The 27917-nt window shown below is 38.4% G+C and overlaps 2 protein-coding genes across 10 annotated transcripts in view; both read left to right on the top strand.

Annotated features, from left to right (window-relative positions):
• poc1a (POC1 centriolar protein A) overlaps positions 1-27917 on the top strand; it is a 521349-nt gene that overhangs the window by 326601 nt on the left and 166831 nt on the right. The window lies entirely within an intron of this gene.
• On the top strand, positions 81-27591 carry znf831 (zinc finger protein 831). 9 transcript variants are annotated; one of them, XM_087271749.1, is made up of 6 exons: positions 409-454; positions 614-793; positions 1806-5740; positions 13658-13845; positions 14983-15649; positions 17043-18275. In XM_087271749.1, the coding sequence occupies exons 3-5, from the start codon at positions 1852-1854 to the stop codon at positions 15646-15648; spliced, it is 4743 nt and encodes a 1580-aa protein (XP_087127875.1). In that variant the 5' UTR covers positions 409-454; positions 614-793; positions 1806-1851; the 3' UTR covers position 15649; positions 17043-18275. The 9 variants fall into 9 exon arrangements, 7 of the variants coding, with proteins under 7 accessions (NP_001128615.2, XP_087127875.1, XP_087127874.1 ...); XM_087271748.1 differs by having other exon boundaries at positions 611-793; XM_087271747.1 differs by having other exon boundaries at positions 611-793; positions 17032-18275.

The raw sequence follows: 27917 nt of genomic DNA, 5'->3' as shown, positions 1-27917 counted from the left end.
ATGCAGTGAGCGTAGTGTGTGTTTACCTTGTATTCCTGATGTTGTGGGGACCAAATATCCACAAGTGTAGCAATACTAGTGAATTCTGATCATTGTGGGGAAATTGTTTGGTACGCTTGAAGAAAACTGCTCATAGATAACACAGAATGAAGTATCATGTTCAAATGCATGTTGCTTCCTGTGAGGGACGGGGTAAGAGGAGAGCAAGTCCCCATCAAGATAGCTGTACAAGTGTGTGTGTTTGAGGGTGAAACTATCTGCTTGAGGTGGCTCTGCATGTTCACATCACTTCCTCTTTTGTTTTGCAGTTTAATTCAGTTGTGTCGTGTGCTGCACTCTGTAGTTCTGTCTCACTTTCTCTCTCTCTCCCTCCCTCCACTTGCTCTCCTATCTGTGTCCATCTCCCTTAGTCTTTTTCTCTGGATCTCCATTTTGCAGCTTGATCTTCTCTCAGGTTTGGGTTCCTTCAGTGCTAGCACGCCGAACTTTGTTTTTAAATGATTTTCTCTGTCACTCCTCTCTTCCTCTTTCACTCTCTCATCTACTTTTTGACATTGTCGCCGTCATCCAGTCACATTTGCATGAATGACGTTTGTATTTCCTCCATCAGCAGCAGAAGCGGCTGTAAGAAAACTAAAGAGGGAAGAGGAACCGAGGGCCTTTGTGGTGAGAGAGAGAGTGCCACGGTCACATGTTCTCTTGGCATTTCACATCAAGGTGGATTTTGGACTTGTTTGGAGGTAATTGGGTGACTTTTAGCCACGGCAGTGTGACCTTTGAGATCCAGTCTCTGGTAAGTGAGCCATTATTGTGCTATCCTACTGATCTTCTGCATGTCGTTTGAAGAACTTGATCGGAATATACGCACAAAGAAGAGCCCGTATAAAGAGATTAAACTAGACAGATAGATGAGCAGTTGATAAATCTGCTAGAAACTGAAGATATAAGGTAACATTAGGGTGTGCTATTTTTGACTTTCAGCTTGCTTCAAAATGATCTGAAATGTTTTATCATAGTGGTGTAGATTTGCACTTGTCTGTAATGCACTGCGTATCAGTAGAGTCAGCTTTAAAGAACGGTCATATTGTTAGAAAATAAGGACAGACAGATGAAACAGGTGACACATTAGCAAATGCAAGAACTTTCTGCAAACTTCCTAGCTTGTGTTCAGTTAACAGGGCAGTCTTTCTCCACTCTCATGGCTGAAATTCCTCACAGACTAAGTTCTTCCACACATGTTTTTATGCATATAAATACAGATTTAAAAGCTGATTTTGTTGAACAAGTGCATTTTCATAAATGCGAAACAATCCAGTCGAGGCAGGAGGTCTTTGATGGTATCATTTTTCTAGAAGTGAGTCATCGCCGCCACTGTTTTCTGCTCAAACTCCTCTGGTGCTTTTGCAATATGCAAATACTGACAATGTGCTTGAATTAAAAAGAGATTTCTATTTGGTTAAATATTCCTATTGATGAATCCTCAGCACTTTGTTTACATTTCCAGAGTCAATTAAACAAATGTTTGCGCAAGAGTTTACACATTTTGACACACGACTACACATTTTAAAAATAAATCATCTGCATGTTGACCAACATTTCTTTCTCTTGATATGGCATTTTCATCAGATGTACTGACACGATTGCAGTCACTCTAACCTCTAAAAAGATGGTGATTTGCTATATTATGGAAAAAAGCTTGTCTTCTTTAGCTTCCTGCATTTTAAATCAAATAAGGGTTTGAATGCTCTGATCCAGGGGAGTTCAGGTCGAATGAAGAAAAATAATAAAACTGTTTCTTTTTTTAGGTAATTAGCGAGCTCCGTCTCCCAGCATCACAAGGGTTGTGTTACCATGGCAACTAGAAAGCAGAGCTTTGTGCGAGCTACCGAGCCTCAGTGTTCAGAGTCTGCACAGAGAGAGGAAGAGGCGCATGTTCAGGCCCGTCTCACCACTATGTATGTCCAGAACGTTCCTGCTTCTGGCCTGCAGCCATACCCTCAGGCCCAACCTGGAGCCTTGCAGGACGCAACGGTTGTACCACTGTTCCTGCCCCGGATGTGTAGCAACTCGACTTTGCCCTCATTGACATTGCATATTGCCAGCACGGCTGCTTTGCAGCAACAAAGACTAGTGGCTCCAGCGTCCGCGGGCAGACCTAAGTCTCTTGGGAAGCATGTTTGCCCACATTGCGGGAAGGACTGCCTGAAGCCCAGCGTGCTGGAGAAACATCTTCGCTGCCACACAGGAGAGCGACCGTATCCCTGCACGACCTGTGGCATTTCTTTCAAGACACAGAGCAATCTTTACAAACACAAGCGCACCCAGGCTCATGCCCGTCATTCCAGCGAGTCTGAAAAAGGCACCTTCAGCAGTCAGGAGAGCATGGAGAGCTCGAAGGACAACTGTTTAAGTCCATCCTTAGAGACGAACTGTGTGGATCAAGCCGGTGCGAGGAAAGCCAAAGAAGTTTTTCCTACAGATTCAATAACTACACCAAGTCAGACAGACCCTGCAGAGACTAGGATGATGTCTGGCATAGAATGGGCATTACAGAATGCTGCCATGGTCGGAATCAGCACAACGCCAGCACTTCAAGACAAGGTAAAGTCATTGAGAAAAACTGCGGAGTTTTCCGTTGATGCTATCAAACTAACGAATGCAAATGCTATCCAGCAGACAAGCGCACTGACTGTGGATGGATGCACACCGCTATCTTTAAACCGCATGCCTCTACAGAGGCAGGAGGCTTTATTTTCCAAACCATCCTTTCCATTCCTATCTAGCCATTGCAAAGCACAAAGCCATGACAGTACAGACTCTGGTTTCAGCGACAGCAGCGAGCATCATTCAACCAGCAGTCCTGGAGCAAGCCTGCACGATCCCAGTACAGAATCGCTGACAGAAACCCCAATGGCACAGCAAGAACCAGCTGCCTCCCAAATCCCCCCAGAGATGACCTCCGAAGACCCAAAAAGCAAGGTGTCCGTTCAGGAGAAGCAGAAGCTGGAGGAGCGCATTTCAAAACTTATATATGAGAATAGTGTGTTGGTGGACAATAAGCTACTGGAAAACGTGCGACCAAGAAAGACAATATTGTCAAAGCAAGGAAGCATTGATCTTCCGGTGCCCTACACGTATAAAGACTCCTTTCATTTTGAGATAAGGAACTGCAAGCACGTCTTGAGCTCCCAAAATCCAGACCGAGGAGGTCAAGCCGTTCACAGGTCTTTGCCCACACAACTGTCCGCCAGTCTGGAGCACGCACCATTAACACGCAGCAGCTCTCTACCCTTCTCTATGGGAAGCAAACCAGCTGCCGATGGAGCAGTGAGTCTAAATCTCAGCAGACGATGCAGTGCAGGCCATGTTTACCCAATACGGCCATCAAATCAGAGGGCAGCAACACACCGCTCACTAGTCAGACAGGTGGCAGTGGATTGCCTGTATAGTGCCGAGGCAGAAAGAGGCAGCATGAGCAGCCTGAGCTCAGACGGAGACAGCACCGATGTCGCAACGGAGTCATGTGTGAAAGCAACCTACAGGAAGAAAGCACAGAAGTTCGACTACACAAAGTGGCACACCTACAAAGGAGGCACATTTAGGAAACTCTACAATACTCCGAAAGACTGTGCACTAAAGGCGAGGAAGACTGCGTCAAGCACTGAACCGACAGAGAGTCTGGACATCCAGAGACATAATGGATCAATGTTGACCTTGCCAAATGAGCTTAAAGTCTCACATACTGGCTTTGAACATGATAACGTGAAGGGATCAAGCGTGGAAGATATACAATTAACACAACACACCGTCTGCCATGTCCCATCAGAGCGGAAGAAACAGCGCACTGGGAATGATGTTCAAACGCTCAGTGTTTCAGATCCTAAAGATACTGGAAATCTGTGTACGTTAATGAGCCAGTCATTCTTGTCAAGTTGTGCAGAGAGCGGCTCCATCACTGTACACAGTGTCAACATGCAGAATGTCCACTCTCAGAGCAACTTCATACAGACAAGTCAGTTCCTGGAGAATAATTCCCTTAGTGGTGGTGCTTCTTGTTTGGTGAGTATGAGCGGGGCATCTGGCACCCCGTCTGGTTCACTCAGCAGCCCTACTGTGCCTGAAGCCAAGACCAGCTTTCCTCCCATGTACCAGCTGAAGATTCCTTGTCCCGCAGATGGAGTGTCAGCGTCGTGTTCTGGCTCCACTTCAGCACATTGCTCAACCGCAGAAAGTCACCAAACTACAGAGCAGCCTGAACTATCCTCAAAACAGCACGCAGGATTTCACCAGAGTCAACAGGAGGCAATGTGCGTGGCAGCCTCCAAGGGGCTGAATCAAACAGACACTCTATCCAAAGTCATGTCAGAGATTCAGTCCACCACGAACACATCAGCTTCACTTGTTTCCGCTATGCCGCCTCCATTGGTGCAGCATCAAGTGTCTTTGTTGCAGAATAACCGAGGTGAGGAGGAGAATCAGTCAACTGCTGCAGTATATCAGCCTGCTAAAACATTGGAGAGCTCTCGCTTCACCACACCAACCATGTCAACAATGAGTTACTGCTCTGGACCAACAGTATATTCTCCGGTAACTACAGTACAGAATCATCCTTCATTCTCTGTTATTGAATCAGGAGAACCCAATGCTTGTACAGACAACATCGCATCCACAGTGTGTGAGAGTCCTCAGAACAGCATGGCATCTAATATCCCCACGAGTGACTCAGAAGAGCTTCAGTCTGAAGGAAAAGTGATGCTGCTGAATGGCTCGGCTCAGGCTCAGAACACGTTCTATGTGCGCACGGCTGACCTCCAGATTGTCATGCAGCTCATTTCTGATGAACAGTTAGCACTGATCGAGCCTCATATTGAAGCCATGTCTTCAGCGCAGACGACACTGTTGCAGGAGGCGTACAGCAAAGATGTGCCGCAGGAACTCATCAATATTGGTGAGACGCAAATAAATAGCACTTTCAGGTGTTCAGCAAACAAAGCAGACACCTCTCAAAATGATGTTACCACCATGCCTCAGTGTGTCTCATCTTGGTCGCATCCACAGACAAAGTTTCACATCTCGGCCTCAGCGGACTATCGTAAAAACACAACACAACCGCTGGAGTTACCAGAGCTGATGAACTCTGGAAGTCTTGAGGTTGAGTCAAGTCACAAACTAGTGGATGGAGACACTCTGACTGAGCCTAAATCAGTGGAGAGCAGTTGTTCTATAAGAAAATACGACAAGGAACCACAAAACTGTGTTCACAACAAAAACACAGTAAGCACTACTGAGGATCAAACATTCACAGAGGCAACCAGAGATCAACAAGTGGAATCAAATCACATTCCAACTATAAACACGAGTGAGCTAAAGGAAACAGGTCACTTCATGTCAGAGAGCGTTCACACAAACACAACTACACACCTCGCAACTTGTGTTTGTGAGAAAAAGACGACAAAAGAGATGCCAGAACAGCCCAGAGACAGCAAGACTAGCTTAGACACGAGAGAAATAAAGGCTTGTGACACAGATAAGGTGACTGAAACGTTGTGTCCTGAACAAACAGCTGCTCAGCAGGATTCCCAGCACGACTTTGCTCCCGGTGATTTTGGAAATCACACTTATAGTGATGTGAAATCATCCTGCCCGACGCCAGACAGGACATCTAGCCGTAACACTGTTAATGGAGACAGAAGTAAGCGAGATGTCCACACACAGCACGCCCATCTGGAGGTGTCTACAGGTGGGTCACACTTCAGTCTTTTTATGTAGCTCTTTAATGTTCCCACATACAAATCAAATATGTGCTAATATATTCAGATAACATGTACGTTTATATTTGGATTCCGCATATATAGAAATTGTCATCAATGCAACATACATTTTTTAAAAATATTGCAAACATGGGTGGCGCAGTGGGTAGCACGATCGCCTCACAGCAAGAAGATTGCTGGTTTGAGTCTCGGCTGCGTCAGCTGGCGTTTCCGTGCGGAGTTTGCATGTTCTCCCCATGTTTATGTAGGTTTCATCCGGGTGCTCCGGTTTCCCCCACAGTCCAAACACATGCGCTATAGGGGAACTGATGAAATAAACTGGCTGTAGTGTATGAGTGGAAGTTTCCCAGTGATGAGTTGCAGCTGGAAGGGCATCCGCTGTGTAAAACATATGCTGGAATAGTTGGTGGTTCATTCTGCTGTGGCGATCCCAGATTAATAAAGGGACTAAGCTGAAGAAAAATGAATATTGCAAACATGGATACTTCATTGTGTGCATGTTTTTTCAGCCACTGGAATTACAAATATGTATAAATATGTTAAAATACATTAGCTATGCATGTATGTATGTGTAACGGAGGCCAGCTAGTAAGTGCTGTGCAGGTAAACCTTGCTTCTCTTACCTCTTAAGATGCTCTAGTGACAATTGCCAGAGGCCATGGTCTTTAGCCTCCTTGGTAGAGCAACCGACTCCCATGCAGAAAGTCATAAGTTCGATACTAGCTCAGAGCGGGATGGGTGGTGTAGGATCAGCAGGGTTATGTATGTATGTATGTATATATACACTCATAGCTAAATATTTTAAACAAATATGTTCATATTTGTAATTTCAGTGGCTGATAAAGTATATATGTAAGAAAACATATGTGTTAAAATGTGTTCAAATATGTTAGTTTTATAGATATGCTGTATAGTTAAAGCTAAATAAATAGTTTGTATATATGTAAAGCTTTGACAAGAAAAAAGGTGTGAAGAAGACGTTTGGAGAACTGACCAATGTACTGAGGAAGATGCCAAAGCACCTGTTGTCATAAAGGTGCCATAACACTGTCTCTCCACAAGATGGTGACAGGAGATCAAAACTTACAGTCTCTCGAACCAGACAAGGCTTTATGACAATGCAGACTTTATGCACCCCATGCTAGGGGAAGCAATGAAATACCCATATGCAAATAATATATGATTTGCATAAATGATCTGATACAACAACAACAACAACATTCTCCTGAAATGTTCCTATTTGGCCTTTGTACAGGAGTCCAATGTAATGTACAGCACTGTACGTTTATTCATTCATTCATTTTTTTGTCGGCTTAGTCCCTTTATTAATCCGGGGTCGCCACAGCGGAATGAACCACCAACCCATCCAGCACATGTTTTTACGCAGCGAATGCCCTTCCAGCTGCAACCCATTTCTGGGATACACACTCATACACTACCAACAATTTAGCCCATAATTTACCTGTACCGCATGTGTTTGGACTGTGGGGGAAACCGGAGCACCCGGAGGAAACCCATGCAAACACAGGGAGAACATGCAAACTCCACACAGAAACGCCAACAAACCCGGCGACAGCACTACCTACTGCGCCATAATTCTTTTTTAGATTTTGCCACATTTAGTCACTTGCAAAAATAAACATTAATAATTCATAAGTGCATATAGAAAACATCCAGGCACAGTCATAAACTGTAGTGTAAATATTAAAGTTAAAGTTCACACAAAAATTAAAACTCCAGCATCATTTACTCTCTTTACTTGTTTCAAACCTTCATGAGTCTCTTTCTTCTTTTGAACACAATAGAAGATATTTTGAAAAATGTTGTAAACCTGTAACCATTGACTTCCATACTGTTTTTCCTACTATATAAGTCGATGGTGACAGGTTTTCAGCTTTCCTCAAACTATCTTCTTTTTTGTTTATCAGTAGAATGAAACTCATAAAGTTTTGTAAACACATGAGGGAGATTAAATAGTCTATAAAAAAATAGTAATAAAAAATACATGTTATTTTTTTTTGGTGAACTATCCCTTTAAATCACAGGCCTCAAAGTCAGTTTGTGGAGGGCTGCAGCTCTGCACATAGTTCCAACTCTAATTAAACACACCTGATCAAACTAACTGAGTGCTTTCGGCTCTCATACAGATCGGTATGTTGAAGCAGACTGCGGCCCTCCAGGATTTGAATTTGACACCCCTGCTTTAAATAAGGGCTATGCTTCCATGAAAGAACATGCCAAGGTCAAAGATTTCTGTACTAATGAGCAAAGAAATCCCATCAACCCCACCCAGCGCTGTCACATTAACAGTGACTTTTCCTGGACGAAATCAAGACATGCTTGTAAATCAGACATCTCTGATTGGGATGCTACACTATTAAACAGCATTATTGTGTGAATAAAGTGTAGAACTGCTCCGTCTCGCTGGCTGAAGATTTGCAGCAGAACCGCTCCATGAGCAGAATCTGTTTTGCATTCAGGAGGATCAGCGAGATTGGAGCATGAGAGGGTGAATCTAAGGTGAATCTCATTAAGTTGTCATCACATTCTCTGCGGCGTCTTCCTGTCCAAACCTTTGTGATTCCCCCATAATCCTGCACCGACCTGATGTTTCTCTTATCAGGGTCACTTGTTAGAGGGAAACATTGATTCGCGCAGGTTTGACGATGGAAATGCTGCTCTCAGAAGATCATTAGCTTACAGCCCATCCAAATGAGCCGGAATAATAAAGATGAAGCAGGTCAAGGGTTGATCAGAGGGTGTAGATTAAACAAAGCTTGCATCTCTTTATGACAGCTTCATATATATGTGTGTGTGTGTGTGTGTGTGTGTGTGCTTGTTTATGTGATTTATGAGGACAAATTTGTATGACCTGGGTATGACCTACACAATCAGAAATAAAGGAACAATATCGGTCACTTTTCAGGAGATACACTTTTGTACCATACAAGTGGACAGTAATATATTTAGGGTATACTTTTAAGGTACAGTGATGTACACATTTTTACTTTTTATTAGGTATTAATTCATTCATTCATTTTCTTGTCAGCTTAGTCCCTTTATTAATCCAGGGTCGCCACAGCGGAATGAACCGCCAACTTATCCAGCAAGTTTTTACGCAGAGGATGCCCCTCCAGCCGCAACCCATCTCTGGGAAACATCCACACACACACACTCATACACTACGGACAATTTAGCCTACCCAATTCACCTGTAGCGCATGTGTTTGGACTGTGGGGGAAACCGGAGCACCAGGAGGAAACCCATGCGAACGCTGGGAGAACATGCAAACTCCACAAAGAAACCCCAACTGAGCCGAGGCTCAACCCAGCGACCTTCTTGCTGTGAGGCGACAGCACTACCTACTGCGCCACTGCCTCGCCCCTTTGGTTTTAATATATACATTTAAACACCTGTTTGGAACAAAAATGCACATTTTTAAAAGGTATCGCCCAGTGACAGTGTACACTCTCAGAAATAAAGGTATGCAAGCTGTCACTGGGGTGGTACCTATTCAAGAGTAAAAAATGTGTACCTAAAGATCCATATTAATACCTCAAGAGTACATATTAGGAGCTAAAAAGTACAAAAGTGTTCCTCTTAAAATTTGTAGATACTTTTTGAGGTACCAATATGAACCCTTCAAGTAAAAATGTGTACCTTCTAACAAGGTCAGAATTATTAGCCCCCCTAAATTATTAGCACCCCTGTTTATTTTTTTCCCCAATTTCTGTTTAACAGAGAGCAGATTTCTTCAACACATTTCTAAAAATAATAGTTTTAATAACTCATCTCTAATAACTGATTTATTTTATCTTTTCCTTGATGACAGTAAATAATTTTAGACTAGATATTCTTCAAGACACTTCTATTCAGCTTAAAGTGACATTTAAAGGCTTCACTAGGCTAATTTTGGTTACTAGGCAGGTTAGGGTAATTAGGCAAGTTATTGTATAACGATGGTTTGTTCTGTAGACAATCAGGAAAAAATACAGCTTAAAGGGGCTAATAATTTTGTCCTTAAAATGGCTTTTAAAAAATTAAAAACTGCTTTTATTGTTGCCGAAATAAAACAAGTATGATTTTTTTCCAGAAGAAAAAATATTATCAGACATACTGTGAACATTTCCTTGCTCTGTTAAACATCATTTGGGAAATATTTTTAAAAGAAATTAAAAATCAAAGGGGGGCTAATAATTCTGACTTCAGCTGTACCTTTATATCTGAGACTGTAGGTATTAAAGCACTGAGGCAGTTTATGGGGATATGCCTTGTGTCTTGGTCATTTAAAACTGTTTAAGATCCTGCTTAGAGGTCTTTTCACATTCAGAGTTCTCCATAGGTTCCCCTTGAGTGTCGGATTGAGGGCTAGGACCACATAATTAGCAATCTTTACAGAATAAAATACAATACACCTATGTAGAGTCCTTATAAATCACAAAAACAAACATGTGTCTGAAAAAAATCTGGAAAATGCACCTGCAAACGCTTTGAGCTGAAGTGAACGTTGGTGCCACTACTGTATGTGTTAACTCTTCTGTTGACTTATACAGGCTGGAAATGACCCGAGATCATTTTAACAACAGAAAAAAACCATGTAGTGATTGATGAATTGAGGACTTTTTGAAGTTTGATGACTTAAAAAAAGACCAATATTTAAAAAAATAACTATATTTTCATGAAAGCTGAACACATTTAGGGTTGTCTTCCCAGCTGGCACACAACACCATGACATATTATCAGGTTAGATTTAGATTGTGATGTCAGGTGAACAAAATTCAATGTCTAGCCAGCGTCTAAGGACAACATTACTTTGACATCCAATAACGATGTCAAATGACATTTGGTGGATTTTAGGTTGTGTTGGAAAGTTACCAAAATCCAACATCCAGCCAAAACCTTAAACGTCATATTGACGTCAAATACCGACATTTATTCGTCAGGTTTGGCAACTGAAATCCAACATCTGATAGACGTCATAGTGGTAACGTCAACACAACGTCAAGCTGTAACATCATTAGACGTTGATATTTGGTTGATTTCAGGTTGGATGTTGGACACTGAGTTCGGCCTGATGTTGGGTTCTGAAGTCAACACGATTTTGCAAACAATGTGATGTTGGAGTATGATATCAATCTGACATCATGTTGACATCCTGTGCCTGCTGGATTATGGGCCAACCTTTTTTTTAAATGGTCATCCATAAAACCATTTTTACACTGCAAAACACACACACACACACACACACACACACACACACACACACACACACAAATAGTTTTAAGTTTATTTATAAACTAATTTCGAGAGGATCACTTGCTCATGATTGGTCAGGGCCAGCCTGCATTATTCAATTTATAATTCACCAATCAGACGATTTCTAAGTCTCCATAAATACCCTCAGTTCTCAGTTCATTTTGAAGAATCCCCCCTCCACCCCTACTCCTCCTCCTTTCCTAGATGGGTGGCACGGTGGCCCAGTGGTTAGCACTGTAGCACTGTTACAGCAAGAACGTCACTGGTTCTAGTCCTTACCAAGCCAGTCGTTTCTGTGTAAGGACACGTTCTCCCCGTCCTCACGTGGGTTTCCCCCGGGTTCCCTAGTATCCTGCCACCATCCAAAGACATGCAGCTTAAGTTAATTAATTAATCCAAATGGGCACCATAGACATGCTCCTTGTAAGTATTTATCTCTTCAAAGCAATCCCTAATTGCACACTAGCTCCAAACAGCAGGAGAGTTCTCGAGATCTACCTGAGCTCAAACTCCCCTCTGGCCTTGCAAATGGGAGGGAGCCCCGGACTCGAGGATCTTATAAGCTCTGAGCTCTTTTCCAGCACAGCATGCCAAACGCGCTTTATAATCAATCATCAGCTGAGGGTGAACTCTTCAAAATGCTTTTCTTACTTGGATTTTTTTTGTCTTGTTTCTAGTGCAAATATCTCAAAATTCTCAATTCAAGAAACATTTTCAGAAATAATGTCAAAATTAAGCGCGTTTTTCCCTAAAACAGGCTAAATTTCAAGAATTGCAGGATATTTGGACAAGAGACAAAACCAAACATGCAAGGAAAGCTTTTTCTGAAATGTAGTAATAGTTAAAACATTTACACCAATGCAGTTACTTTAAGAACTGGACAATATACTCCTTCCTTTAGTCAGAAATGAGTGTTACCCACTGATTCAACATTGATGAAATGCTCCACACTGATCAGGGAAAATTCACAGGGTTTGTGATGAAGATGAGGTTGTTTCAGTTTTGCAACTGCTTTATTTCAGAGGTTTAGTTTCATGTTAGACCTGTAGGATAATCGGAATATGCAGAAATCAAAGACCACACATGGGTTAAGACATGTTGAGGTGTGTAGACGGGCGCTGAAGCTGGTAGATGGTCCCTTTAGAGACCCACAGAACTAAGACGCAAAGAGTGAATGGAGATTTTGCGCTTGTCTTCGTTCCAGACAGATGACAAGCAATCTGAGAGCCAAACGCAGCTCCTTTTCTGAGCAATGCTGCGCAGAGGCGTGCGCAAGAGTTCAGCCAAACCAGATCCACCCCAGAGAATCGCACCCCTTTTTTTCTCATCAAGACAATCATTTGTATATCTCCACCATCATGATATTTAGTAGCATATGCTGATCGGTGTGTCTTGATATGCAATGTGAAACTGTCATGTTTTTTTTTTTATCATTTGGCTGATATTCACTTTGCAATGAGGCATACGGTCCAGGAGGCTGAACGGCAAGAAAATGCACATCAATTACATAAGATTTCTGGCTGTAGAAAATCAGTTTAATGTTTTGTTTGAAAGAGAATCCTGTTGCCAGTTTAAACGGGGATAAGGACGTTTTTAGTTGGCATAAACCTGAAGCTTATAAAGAAATGCTGATAAAAACAGCTGGTTTTGTGTTTACTTATTTCATGAGCGTATAAAACTGACTTACTATCATATTAATATTAATATTATATTAACAGATCATTCTGTGGTCTGAAGGTCAACATTGTTGTATTATTGAGCAAAGAAATTACATAAACTCCACCCTGCGCTGTTGTATTAACAGTGATGTTTCCTGGATTCAATCAAGAAATGCCTGTAAATGAGACATCTCAGACTGAAATATATATATTATTACTATATACAGTTGAAGTCAGAATAATTAGCTCACCTGAATTATTTTCCCCGTTTATTTTTTCCCTAATTTCTGTTTAACGGAGAGCAGATTCTTCAACACATTTCTAATCATAACAGTGTTAATAACTCATCTCTAATAACTGATTTATTTTCTCTTTGTCATGATGACAGTAAATAATATTAGACAAGATATTCTTCAAGACACTTCTATACAGCCTAAAGTGACATTTAAAGGCTTCACTAGGGTAATTTTGGTTACTAGGCAGGTTAGGGTAATTAGGCAAGTTATTGTATAATGATGGTTTGTTCTGTAGACTATAAGAAAAAATTTTAGCTTAAAGGGGCTAATAATATTGACCTTAAAATGGTGTTTAAAAAATTTATAACTGCTTTTATTCTAGCTGAAATAAAACAAATAAGAATTTCTTTAGAAGAAAAATATTATCAGACATTCTATGAACATTTCCTGAATATGTACATTATTATATATTATTATATATTATATATTCTTATTTATATATATATATATATATATATATTTACTATATATATTATAGTATTTAAAAAATATATATTATAGTATATAGTAATAGTAATATATATAGTATAATATAATATAGTATAATATACTATATATATTATAGTATTTAAAAATTTATATATATATATATATATATAGGGTTAGGGGTATATTTTTTATACTCAGACTCAAAAATAATAGAGCATTTATTAATTCAGCTCATGTTTTGCTTCAGAATCTGGGGAAGATGGTGTTAGGAAAAACCTGAGGTTTCAGAGGGACTCAAGGACAGATAGAAGGGAATCAGGAGCCAAAATACGGGAAGATGGAGATGAAGAGGGGAAAAGATCAACCATGGAGATGACTGATGGAAACAACACATGCCGAAGCTCTGGAGACACTTACAAACAAGACAAAAGAAAGGTGAGAGAAAAGAAACAAAGCACTCACTGAGAACACACATCATACAGGACGTTTATTTATAAACTAATGTCGAGAGGATCACCATTGCTTGCGGCCGGTCCTGCATCATCCAATTTATAATTCACCAATCAGACGATTCCTAAGCCACTATAAATACCCTGAGCTCCATATCACAGCCATCTTCATTTTGAAGAATCCCCCTCCACCCCTACTTCTCCTCCTTTCCTAGATGGGTGGCACGGTGGGCCAATGGTTAGCACTGTTGCCTCACAGCAAGAATGTCTCTGGTTCTAGTCCTTACCAACCCAGCCGACATTTCTGTGTGGAGTTTAGACGTTCTCCCCGTGCTCACGTGGGTTTTCCCGGGTTCCCCGGTTTCCTCCCACCATCCAAAAACATGCAGCTTAAGTAACTGACTAATCCAGCACCATAGACATGCTGCTAGTCAGTAGTTATCTCTTAAGAGCGATCACTATCTGTTCATTAGCTACTACAGCAGCGGAGTTCTCCACATCTACCTGAGCTCAAACTCCCCTCTCGCCCTGCAAATGGGAGGGAACCTCAGGCTTGAGGATCTTATGAGCTCAGGGCTCTCTCCCGGGACAGCATGATGAACACGCTTTATAATCAATCATCAGATAAGTGTGAACTCTTGAAAGCGGCAACATCTGGAGTTCAAAACCAATCAGTTTGTTCACTTTCTGGAGAAACATCAGTGATGATGATGATGATGATGATGATGATGTAGAAAGTATTAGATATGGAGTTCATTATTTTGGGAAATGCCAAAGGGGAAGCAAAATAAGGAAAAACAACATGATTTCACTTCCTCGTTGGCAGATTATTTTCCTTTTTAATGAAAAATTCACTTAATTTTTGCATATCATTTCTTTAAAACTCGTCAATATTTTTGCTTGTCTAGAAAATGTTTCTTGATTTAAGATTTTTAAAAAACATTTGGACTACAAATAAGACAAAAACTCAAAGTAAGAGAATCATTTTGCAGTGTAGAGCACCTAATATTTAATTGGTTGATATTTTTAGTTAATAAATTACTGCAAAACTGAACCCAGGCACCTCTGGAGAGAATAATGTATTGTACAAGCATGCACTAATTATTGTATCTTATGACAACAGGATCAGGCGATATCCCGTGGGAAACATCAGACATCTACTCGAGCGAATCCTCAGTTCTCCCAGGAAGTGTCCTTTAACTTTTCACAATCACTTCATCATGAAAAACTCAATCCAGAAACATCTTTCTGCACAGACATAACTCCACCAAACTGTCGAAGTAAATGTGAAAACAGCAGCAGGACAGACGACATGGGTGAATATTTGGGGAACAGCCCTTCCCCAGAGACTGACCAACGGGACATGTCCTCATTAAACACGGCAAAACGTTCCAATCAAACATGCAGACGTTCAGCATTAGCGAACACCACGCAGAGTGAATTTCAAAAGGAGACGCAGGCAAGAGGAGCCATGAGCTACTGGATTTACTCAAAGCGCACTCAAGTTCACAAAACCAGCAGCACATCTGCATCAGTTCTCCAAAACAACTGCGCTGTTTCAAACACTGAGACGGACAATGCGAGCGTTACTCCACCATCCAGTGATGGATCCAGGTCTCAAATGACAGTTCAAGAAGCACAGACGCATCAAATGTGTGCTCCAGTCACACACAGCAGCTCAACAGAGTCGAAGCAGCTTTATTTGGGCAGCAGCAGCAGTTATCTGGAACTGGAGGACGGTAACAGCAGCAGCGATGATGAGCAGAAACTCGTCATTGAGCTTGAGTAAGGTGAGAGAGAACAGGCTGACCTGCTGAAATAACACACTCCAATACTGTGAGTGCTGTTCCAGAGCTGCATTCATCTCTGTACTGATGGAGAATGAGAACAGCACAAAACTACAGTCATGTGAAAAAGTTAGCACACCCAACAACCCATGTCTGATTTTCCATATCAGGACATAAAAATGATCAGATTTTTGGCAGGTCTTAAAATTTGGGAAATAAAACCTGAGACCAACAGCATTATACTGTGTACAGTTGAAGTCAAGGTAAAATCCTGTATAAATATTTCCAAATATTTCTCAAGTGATGCAAACAGACCAAAGACATTTTCACAGTATATCCAGCCTGATCTCACGAGAAAATGTAAGCATTTTACGTTTTGCCAGTTTAGTGGCTAATTCCTAACAAGTTGGCTAATAAGCTAATAAGTTGGCTAATAAGTTGGCTAATAATATAATATAATAAAATATAATAATATAATATGGCAAATAAGTTTGGTCGTATGAAATTGTATGATTTAAAAAAGGAGGCGTGGCACCTAACCCCACCTCTAAACCCGACCGTCATTGGGGGTACCAAAATTGTACTAATTAGATTGTTCGTATTCATACGAATTAACCACTAAATCAAAAATTATTGCGTTGGTATATCTGATCATATTGTTGTCTTATTATTTACTGTTACTTCGTATTTTTTGTCTTATACAGTTGAAGTCAGAATTATTAGCCCCTCTGAATTATTAGACTACTTATTTATTTTTTCCTTAATTTCTGTTTAACAGAGAGCAGATTTTTTTCAACAGATTTCTAAATATAATAGTTTGTTCTGTAGACTATTGAGAAATAAATATAGCCTAAGGGCTAAAATAAATAAGGGCTAATAATTTTGTCCCTAAAATGGTGTTTAAAAAATTTAAAACTGCTTTTATTCTAGCTGAAATAAAACAAATAAGACTTTCTCCAGAAGAAAAAATATTATCAGACACACTGTGAACATTTCCTTGCTCTGTTAAACATCATTTAGAAAATATTTTAAAAAGAAGAAAAACATTTGAAGGGGGCGAATAATTCTGTCTTCAACTGTATTATTGAAGTATTATCTATTTTAGTTTGGCAGGAGTAAAATATGTTATTTAAGTCAATATTATTAATATTACAAGAAAAAATAATCTGGTTGTCTAACCCCTGACTTGCCTAATGAACCTAGTCTTTTAGTTAATTTTTTTAAACAAAATAAATTAGTTATTAAATCTATTATGTTTAAAAATGTGTTGACAAAAATTCTTTTTGTGAAATATTTGTAAAAGAATTAAACTTATTATTATTATTATATTGACTTCAACTGTAGCTTTAACAGAAATAAGTTAGTAAGCTCAGTGTGTCCCACAGCTAAAGCTGAGCCAAAGCTGAGTCCTGAACAAGACGATGATCCCAAACACCGCAGCAAATCTACAACACAACAGAAGAAGAAGAAGACACCAAACATCGAGCTGTTCAAGTGCAGAGCTCATCCTGACTGAAATGCAGAAAGTCCAAAACTCCTCCAGAATGATCTGAGAGAAACTCAGGACTTTAATCGCTCCTGCTAAAAGTGCATCTGCAGGATCTGAATCATTCGTTTATCACTCATGGCTTTTCTATCTTGCTTTATTTCTGTTCAATAAATAATGACACAGTGTGAGAGGTCATGTAATGATGTACATCTAATGTTTTATCTCACACTTAACTTGTGTTTTTGTATTTATTTATTTGTTTTTACATTTTACCTGACATCGATGCTGTTTTTATTATTATTTTAATGTTTTGATATAGACAATCATGAAATACAGTAGATTGTCTTATTTTACATGACTGTATATATGCTGTAGGCATGTCATTGTTCTGTTACAGAAAAAAGTTTAGTTACAATATTTCATCCTGACAACTGTGAATAATTCAAGCATTTTGAGGCCAAACAATTGTTTTAAATTTGCATAAACACTTCTACACTTTTACAGTTGTAGTCAGAATTATTAGCCCCCTGATAGTAAATAATATTAGACTAGATATTCTTCAAGACACTTCTATACAGCCTAAAGTGATATTTAAAGGCTTCACTAGGTTAATTAGGGTAGGCAGTAATTAGGCAAGTTATTGTATAATGATGGTTTGTTCTGTAGACTATTAAAAATATAAAGCTTAAAGTGACTAATAACTTTGATCCTAAAATGGTGTTTAAAAAATTAAAAACTGCTTTAATTCTAGCCGAAATAAAACAAATAAGACTTTCTCCAGGAGAAAAAATATTATCAGACACACCGTGAACATTTCCTGAATCTGTCCAACATCATTTGGGAAATATTTAATAAAGAAATAAGAGGGGTTAATAATTCTGATTTCAACTGTATAATCTAAACAACACTGATGCTGAAATTCAATGAGATGTAATCATGTTTACAGGAGGAAGAGGATGTTCAGCTATTGTAGAACCTTTTGTCTTACAAATCTAGTCATGAATTGGGCATATAACATAAAGTTTTTTATAACTCCTTTTTTTTTTTTCGACTGTCAAAATCCAAATATGGTCAAACACATCATTGGGTAATTTTTTTTTTTTCAATTAAATTTAAATACACTTTTTTAATTTATCCAAATGGTTGTCTTTGTCTGTATGAAACCAAACACTGGGTTACAACAGCTCTGCATTAGAGTGTGTGTTTGTATGAGTTAGGACGAACCTCAGTAATATTCAGACATTCACCTGCATGCATGTACATGACAATACACATTGGCATTCCCACTAGATTAATACCAGACAAGACAAGACGCTTTCGATATCAACAGTGCATGGAGCTCTTAGACAGGTTTTAGCATTACTGTTACTAATTACTACAGTCGATCAGTTATTCCAGCCCTGAATTACAGAGCTTTGACAGAAAGGGTATTGTAAAATACGGGCACACTAATGAATTAAATGCATTAATTAATGTATGCCTCATTAGGAACCGAGATCTTCATTAATAACCACCTAATGAGTTAAACACTGTTTCCTCGATAGGAAAGTCCAGAGCATGATGAGATTTGCTAATCATTAACTGATTCATTAAAACAGTTTATATGGCGTTGAACTAATAATTGAACTAATAATCGTGGTCATTTACATTTTATTAAAGCTCAGTGGGTTATGCAGAATAATATTGTTTTTGATTTGAAATAAGATTATATTGCTTACACAATTTGCAGACTATTTTGCTTGTTTTAAGGAACAACCCACACTTCATTTGACTCATTATTTCTGAAAACAAGACTATATTGTTTTTTTACCCGTCTAGATATGCTCCTTCATTTTTGTTTGGACTAAAAACAAGACAAAACTCTGAGACAGACACATTTTTTTGCAGTGTTCTCACTCAAGCACACTCAGACAATCTTAATGTATTTTTATTTCTTGTTTGTGCCCACATGTGCATCCAGGTGCATTTAATATCCACCAAACAGCCCTCAGTCCCTGTGTCCTCCATCAACAGTGAATCATGCTGCATCTCACAGCCTCAGGACTTTCACCTTTTCACCCACGGAGGCACCTGGAGAAAGCACGCAGCGACACACACACGCACGCACGCACGCTTCACACCAGTGTGTGATCTGTTTAGGTGAGTCACTTCGGCTGAATGAGTAAAGCTTTGGCCCTGGAGAAAACTCTCACCGTGGGGTTTCACACAGATCAGTCATTAGCATCAGGGGACGCAGCCAATGCACTGAATCACACACTAAAAACACCTTTACTCATCACAGACGTTAACCTTCCTGCCCTGTCATCATCTGTTCTAGCTGCTGAAGGTCATTCGCTCACACAATTGCTCAGGAGAATGGCTGGATAATCAGAATAAACACACATTCCCATATGGTCAAATATATATTTGCTAACACCTTACAATAACTCTCAATAAGATGATATTAGTTTATGGGTTTACTAACATGAGCAAACAACAAACAGTACATTTATTACAGCATATGTTCATGATAGTTATGTTAGTTTATGTTCACTCAGTGCATTAATTGATGTGGACAAGCATGAATTTGGATGCCAATAATGCATCAGTAAATGCTGAACTATATTAATAAATCCTGTTCAAGTACTGCTCACACTGTTAAGTAACATTAACTAATGAAAACGTTTTGTAAAGTGTGGCCATATTTATTGAAATATTTTCAAAATATACAAAAAAAATGACAAGAATATTATATATATATATATATATATATATATATATATATATATATAAAACTTAATTTAAAAATACATTTTACAATCATGTAATTTAAAATAATTGTAATTAAAATGTATTTTCTTCACCCTAAATTATATTTAGAAATATTTCTGGGTTAAAAATGTGAATGGTATTTTCAATTTTTAAAAATATATTTCATAGAACAACACAGGCACAGCATAGTCAAGCCCAAAATTATTCATACCCTTGGAAAATTCAGATGTAAAGTTTTTGTTCAAATGTAAATAAAATTTCCAGTAAAAAACAAAACAAAACTTGCTCATTGAATAAAAGTACCTTTAAGTCAGAATTTGCCAGTTGCATGCTTAATTTTGACCTTAAATGTATAGTTATAGTCAGAATTGCTTTCCCCCAATTTCTGTTTAACAGAGCAGATTTCTCCAACACATTTCTAATCATAATATAGTGTTAATAACTCATCTCTAATAACTGATTTATTTTCTCTTTGTCATGATGATAGTAAATAATATTAGACTAGATATTCTTCAAGACACTTCTATACAGCTTAAAGTGACATTTAAAGGCTTCACTAGGGTAATTAGGGTAACTAGGCAGGTTAGGGTAATTAGGCAAGATATTGTATAATGATGGTTTGTTCTGTAGACTATCGAAAAAAAAATACAGCTTAAAGAATAATTTTGACCTTAAAATGGTGTTTAAAAAATTAATAACTGCTTTTATTCTAGCCGAAAAAAAAACAAATAAGACTTTCTCCAGAAGAAAAAATATTATCAGACATACTGTTAACATTTCCTCAATCTGCTCAACATCATCTGGGAAATATTTAAAACAGAAGAAAAAACAGGGGCAAATAATTCTCACTTCAACAGTAGAATCTGGATGCAGCCTTCATGATGCAAGCTGAGAGTGCATCACTCACCGATGCAATGTCAGACACAATGCACTCAATGGAGTGGGTGACGTCACTTTGAGGGGTTAGGGGTGGGGTTAGGTGAGCCCATTAAAAAGCATTGGATGCAGGTCAGATTGCACTGCACCAGGTCTGCATCCAGACCCCTCTCGACTTCGACTGTATATGGGATTTACTTTTGCCATTAAAAAAAATGCATATTTTTTGACACATGGGTTGAAATATTTCCAAATCTACTGTTATATGGAAAGACGTCTGCACATGCACTTGCTTAAAACTAAGTGCTTTATTGCTAATGTTTGGGTCGAGGGCCTGCAAGGTATGGTTTTTGCAACACAATCTCACAGCAATTCGTAACTTTTTGATTTAGTGGCTAATTCGTATGAATTCGTACGATCTCATTCGTACAATTTAGTAAGATTTGCTCATCACCCAATGACGGTTGAGGTTAGGTGCCACGGCTTCTTTTTAAAATCTTACATTTTCGTACGACTGAACTCAAACGAATTCGTACGAATTAGCCACTAAACTGACAAAACGTTAAATACTAATGTTTCCTCGTGAGATCAGGCTGGTGTTTGGTATGACACATGTGCAAACTGTAATATCATATGAAACGTTTGTGAATAAAGCAGCGTTTCCATCCAATGAGTCAAAGAGAACAACATCATCACTACCTGATAAACTGCCGACAAATATAATCCCATCACACCCATTTTTTGTCATCACTTGATCTGGTAAAACAAAGTGACATGAGTTTTCTGAAGCACATGCTGCTGTTCATTCAGTAAATGAGTTTCTAATGTAGTTAATGCACATTTATTCTTAATGCCAAAACATTTGCATAGGTTTATCATGTGCATTTTACAAATGTTGGTGTTTTCGTAAAGCTTTTTATGCAATAATTCAAGTTCAATAACTCTGTGTAAGAAATTGAACATTATTAACAACATTACTAGCGTTATTCCTCAAAACATTTTTTGTTTTTTGTGTTTGCATCACCAGCCATCGTGTGTTCGTTGTAATACAGTGATGTAAAATATGAACTTTGCACATGGAAGTTGTGTCATTTTGAATTTTGGTTTTATTGAGATACTGTACTTTTGATTGCATATTGTCATAGTTTGTTGCAAAAACCTGGCAACCCTACATAGCACTGTGAGCTCACAGATGTAGTGTGAAATACTGATAGAGAAGCTGCAACCATCACCTCATGCCCTCGGCCACCGGACACACTTTCATCAAAATAATGACCCAAAACCTAAACCTGACGTCACTGGAGGAACAGGGGAAATGTGATTGAGTGTCCGCATGTCCCCAGACCAGACCTTAAGCCAACAGAGCACTTTTAGGGAGTTTTGAAAAGACAAGATGAATGTCGTTCTCCATGCAGTGTCTGAAAGAGTTCATCCTCAGCAAAGGAAAGATGTTGCTGTGTCTGTCCTCAGAAGCAGTTCTGCTCTTAAAAATCAAGGAGAGCATACAACATATCAGAGTTAGTTGAACTTGTTGTAAACATTGTTTTAACAGCTTGTTTAAATGTATTATTTTGCTTATGCTAAAAATGCGTCGCCGCCCACACACTTGTGTTAAAAAAATGAATGTTTTATAAAACTGTTTTGTGTAAAATGCAATTGTTTGAGCTCATATTCACCAAGAAATTGATAACAATTGTATTTTTTAAAGGCAATGTACTCATTTATGCCGAGCGCTGTGTACATTTTTAACATGAATGGGTTCATGTCTTTGTTAATTTCATGGTAAATGACTATACACAGATGAAGTCAGAATTATTCGCCCCCCTTTGATTTCTTTTTCTTTTTTAAATGTTTCCCAAATGATGTTGAACAGATTGAGGAAATGTTCACAGTATGTCTGATAATGTTTGTTCTTCTGGAGAAAGACTTATTTGTTTTATTTCGGCTAGAATAAAAGCAGTTTTTAATGTTTTAAACACCATTTTAAGGTCAATATTATTAGTCACTTTAAGCTGTATATATACAGAACAAACCATCGTTATACAATAAATGAATCAACGCAGCAGATCACCATCAGTTCCCTTCATCTGGCTTTATAAAACACTTTAAATGAAGCAGAGTCCTGCAGAAACACCACAAATGACTAAATGCTTTCTTTTCAAATCAAACTAAATCACCTTCAATCCAGCGTGGAGCATTTCACAAGTACACAGGCCGAGGAGAAGAAACACGTCTGCATGAGTGTTTTTTCCCTGGTTTTCATTCATCACAGGATTTTGTTTATCTTATCTAATTTATCGTAGGTTTTCCTTCGCAGTCATTTTTAGTGAAACAGCATGTGTATTTGTAGCTACTGTTGATTTCTGACACAACACAGCACACCGTAAGACGGTTTTTTCCTAATGAGTTGCAAATGTGGTTATAAAAGACTAGAATAAAAAGAGTGCATGATTATATATCCATTTCAATAGATACTTAACAAACACTGTGATAAATATTGTGCCTAAACTTGTGACTAAACCTGCAAAATATAAAATATAAGCTAAAATATGACTTCTTATACTTGAATATATTTAAATACATATATATATATATATATATATATATATATATATATATATATATATATATATATATATATATATATATATATATATATATATAAACAGTCGAATACAGAATTATTTGCCCTCCTGTGAATTTTTCTTTTTTAAATATTTCCCAAATGATGTTTGACAGATTCCAGAAATGTTCACAGTATGTCTGATAATATTTTTCCTTCTGAAGAAAGTATATTTTGTTTTATTTCGGCTAGAATAAAAGCAGTTTTTTTTAACCCATGTTAAGCTCAATATTATGGGCCCCTTCAGCAATATTAGTGTTGGATTGTCTCCAGAACAAACCACTGTTATACAATGACTTGCCTAATTACCCTAACTTTACCCTAATTACCCTAGTGAAGCCTTTACATGTCACTTTAAGCTGTATAGAAGTGTCTTGAAGAATATCTAGACTAATGTTATTTACTGTCATCATGACAAAGAGGAAAGAAATCAGTTATTGGACTCAGAAATGAGTTACTAAAACTAATATGATTAGAAATGTATAGAATAAAGTCACTGTCATAAATATTTAGTGTGTTAATAAAATTCACGCATCTGTAATTATAAAAACGTAAAGGAGAACGGAATGTTCTCGTATAATTTTATGAGGGTACAAATTTCTAAATCTGCGATTAGAACAGACACAGACTAAAGGAAGCCCGGAAGGACACTCGAGCTCCCACACACCATCTCCGGTAAGAGTTCTGTTATTCCCTCTTTAACGAATGTCCATCATGAGCTGTAATAAATGTGGAGACTTAATGAGGTCCATTTTCATTGTGTTTCTTGGACTTTTTACAGAATCAAAATTAAGAATGGGCCGAGGATAGTGAGCTAAGTTAGCATAATATCGATGACTCTCGCTTGTTTATTAACGCATGCGACAGCAGTGATGTCATTTTGGCAGTGGAGTGTCGCTGTTTGATTCGTGCTGGTAATCAGGTCTTTGGTATTTCGTGTTTAAAAGTCGTTTACAAACAGACAAAGAAAATGTGGTATCTGTGTCTGTTCTAATCGCAGATTTTGGAATTGTACCCTTGTAAAGTTACGAGTTCGCTCCGTTTTCCTTTACGTTTTTATAATTAAAGATGTGTGAACTTTATTTACGCACGAAACATTTATGACAGTGACTTTATTCCATAGAAATGTGTTGAATAAAATATTTCCATTAAACAGAAAAATATACAGGTAAAATATACAAATAATTCTTCAACTGTTTATAAATCTTCATTTATTATTTTCAGATTGTTTATTTACATTTTTGTTCTTTTAAACATTTTTGAATTTGCTTATTTCTCAATTTCTTTTTAGAGTTATATGCCTTTTTTACCACCTTTATTTATTTTTTTAATTTAATTTTTTATTTATTCATTTGTTTTTGCTTACATTACTTTTTCAATCTGTCAAATGCAAGATACATTTATAGATAAATACATAATTAATTAAATGAAATAAGCAGTTTTTTGAGGCATGCAGCACAACAGTCCCACCAGCGCTTGAGGAGTCTGTGCACCTGGACAATAAATCTAATTTACACTTACATTTTTTCTTACTTCATCTGTCAGTTAAACACATGTGTTTTGGGTTCTTTCCTTATCCTCAGGTGAAAGATAATCCACTGGTGAATTATTTCAGTCAGACTCACACCGAGGAGTTAAAACTACTTCCACCAAACCACCAAAGAAAAATTCCTGCCGTGCAGTTCAAACAGAAAAAACACAAAGCTCACAGAAGAATGAAATCTGAAGCACATCATCATCATCATCACTCGCTCCAAAACCACAAGAAGGAGAACAGAGAAGTGCAGCGAGCAGGCGAGGGTGAACTACGCTTATCTGGAACTCATTAACCCAGACTTACTAATGCACTGGTGGTCAACTTACTCAAAGCTTCAATCAACATTTCAGTCTAATTCAGTAATAAATATTCACATCTTACAAGTGTTCTGTGGTTTAACACTTGTCAGTGCCTTTCCATGTTCTGTCGCACATTGATTTTACTGTTTAAAATTAATGATCGAAAAATTAACAGACCGAATGTCCATGCTTTGATACTGTTTTATACATCATATTTGGTCATTTGCTCTGCAAAATAAGGGTGTAAACTATATTTAGAAAACCAAATTTAGAGGCTTTATACTGAAACCACGAACAGAGATGCTTGAGTGTTTCATGGGTTTAAAAGCATTACTTTTTCACCCAAACTAGTTAAAGCCAAGCTGATTTCATTGGTTAACTCATTCCTGCAATCAGGTCATCTGGTAACACACTCTCTCTCTCCAGACTCATCACACAGTAATGCATACTAAGTGTAATACACCACTGTTTACTGTAGTTAGACTAAATTACACTACAGTGTTTATACATTCATTCATTCATTTTCCATTGTTTATCCCTTATTTATTAGACCACAGCGGAATGAACCGTCAACTATTCCAGCATACATTTGACACAACAGATGCCCTTCCAGCTGCAACCCAGTACTAGGAAACACCTAAACACACTCATTCACACACACACTCACACACTACGGCCAGTGTAGTTGATCAGTTCCCCTATAGCGCATGTGTTTGGACTGTGGGGGAAACCGGAGCACCCGGAGGAAACCCACGCCAACACGAGGAGAACATGCAAACTCCACACAGAAACACCAACTGACCCAACCAGAACTCGAACCATTGACCTTCTTGCTGTGAGGCCACAGTGCTAAAAATTGAGCCACCGTGCCGTATTTACAATATTTAATACAGGTTAATAGAGTTGAACTTTTAAGCTGACTTGAAATATGTGTGTCTGTGTGTGTGTAATTGTATTACATTGTGGGGACCAAATGTTTCCACACTAGTTAAGTGTGTCCTTGTGGAGACTTTTCTTTTTGTGTGTGGGTGGTTTGGGTTGGTTGTGTGGTATTTTTTGTGCATTTTAGGCCAAAAAATAAATAAATAGAAAGGAAGGTTAAGCCAATTTACCAGCCAGTTATTCATCAAAAACGAGAGAGATGTTAGAGTCTGTAGGTGTCTCACCGAGATACAGCAGGAACAGCTTAACTCACTGTCAGTGTTTAATAACTCACACTGACGTATGCAGTGTGGTGTGGGAGAAACCATCCCATCCCATCAAACAAACAAGGGAATATATTTACTTAATGAAATGCAGAAGTTCAGATGGTCAAAGTGGTAGCTGCTTAAGGAGAAATATGGACGAACAGCTGTGAGGAAAGGTCAGTGATGGGCTAGAACTTATTATTGCTAGAAGAGATACAGCTGCAGCTAATGACAATTAATTCATTCATTCATTTCAGCCTAGTCCCTTTATTAATCTGGGGTCGCCACAGCAGCATGAACCGCCAACTTATCCAGCACACCTTTTCAGCGGATGCCCTTTCAGCTGCAACCCATCTCTGGGACACACCCATACACTCATTCACTAATGACAATTTCAGCTTACGCAATTCACCTGTACCGCATGTGTTTGGACTGTGGGGGAAACTGGAGCAACCTGAGGAAACCCATGCAAATGAAGGGAGAACATGCAAACTCCACACAGAAACACCAACTGACCCAGCCAAGGCTCGAACCAGTGACCTTCTTGCTGTGAGGCGACAGCACTACCTACTGCGCCACTGCGTCTTAATGACAATTATTTCGATTATCTATGAATTTAGTCCATGAATTGAATTCTATAAAACACACCACCCAACCCTAAACCCAACTATCATAGTAGAAACTAATTATACAGAGCACTTTCATGTTGTTTATTAAGTTATCTATTAATTGTACTTTATTAGCATCTACCCCAACCTCAACCCTAATCCCAACCCAATGTAAAAACAGTAATTATAGAGAGTTTTATTCATATTATTTAATAAATTACCCATTTACTTGTATTTTATTACTCTAAACCTACTCCAACCCTTTACAGGAGTGAAAAAACGGTAATTACACAGAGAACTTTTCATATTATTTATTATCCATTTAATTTAATTAACATCTACCCCTACCCCAACCCTAAACCCAACCCTCACAGTAATGTAAAATGATGGGTTATTGTTCAACAATGTCACTAAATGTTTGCTATATTGATATGTGTCCACATATATACCGCTATAATACATCACTAAAGCTGTGAAGAGTGATTATCCATGTGGTGATTCAGGTCTTGCTCACCCACATGAAAACAGAAATAATAATAATTACTACAATAAATACTGCAGTGTTTGAGAACCACACTAAAACATGTGCTTGAATTAATCTGCTGAGGTGATTCTACAGTTGCTATGGTAACACAACAACTACAGTAATTGATCTGTTGTGGTGATTCTACAGTTGCTATGGTAACACAACAACTACAGTAATTGATCTGTTGGGGTGATTCTACAGTTGCTATGGTAACACCTCAACTACAATAATTGATCTGTTGGGGTGATTTTACAGTTGCTATGGTAACACAACAACTACAGTAAATTATCTGCTGTGGTGATTCTACAGTTGCTATGGTAACACCTCAACTACAGTAATTGATCTGTTGGGGTGATTCTACAGTTGCTATGGTAA

This window comes from Danio rerio, chromosome 11, assembly GCF_052040795.2.
Source record: "Danio rerio strain M-AB ecotype USA chromosome 11, GRCz13ab, whole genome shotgun sequence".
Taxonomy (NCBI): domain Eukaryota; kingdom Metazoa; phylum Chordata; class Actinopteri; order Cypriniformes; family Danionidae; genus Danio; species Danio rerio.
The sequence above is the reverse complement of the archived record's forward strand: the minus strand, read 5'-3'. Positions and strand labels throughout refer to the sequence as shown.

Bases quoted from the DNA above. Each gene is read 5' to 3' on its own strand.
- znf831 (XM_087271751.1), top strand. From the start codon at position 1,852: ATGGCAACTAGAAAGCAGAGCTTTGTGCGAGCTACCGAGCCTCAGTGT. The intron at 5,741-13,657 runs GTGGGTCACACT...GTTTTGCTTCAG, and splicing joins CCATCTGGAGGTGTCTACAG to AATCTGGGGAAGATGGTGTT. The intron at 13,846-14,982 runs GTGAGAGAAAAG...TTATGACAACAG, and splicing joins ACAAACAAGACAAAAGAAAG to GATCAGGCGATATCCCGTGG.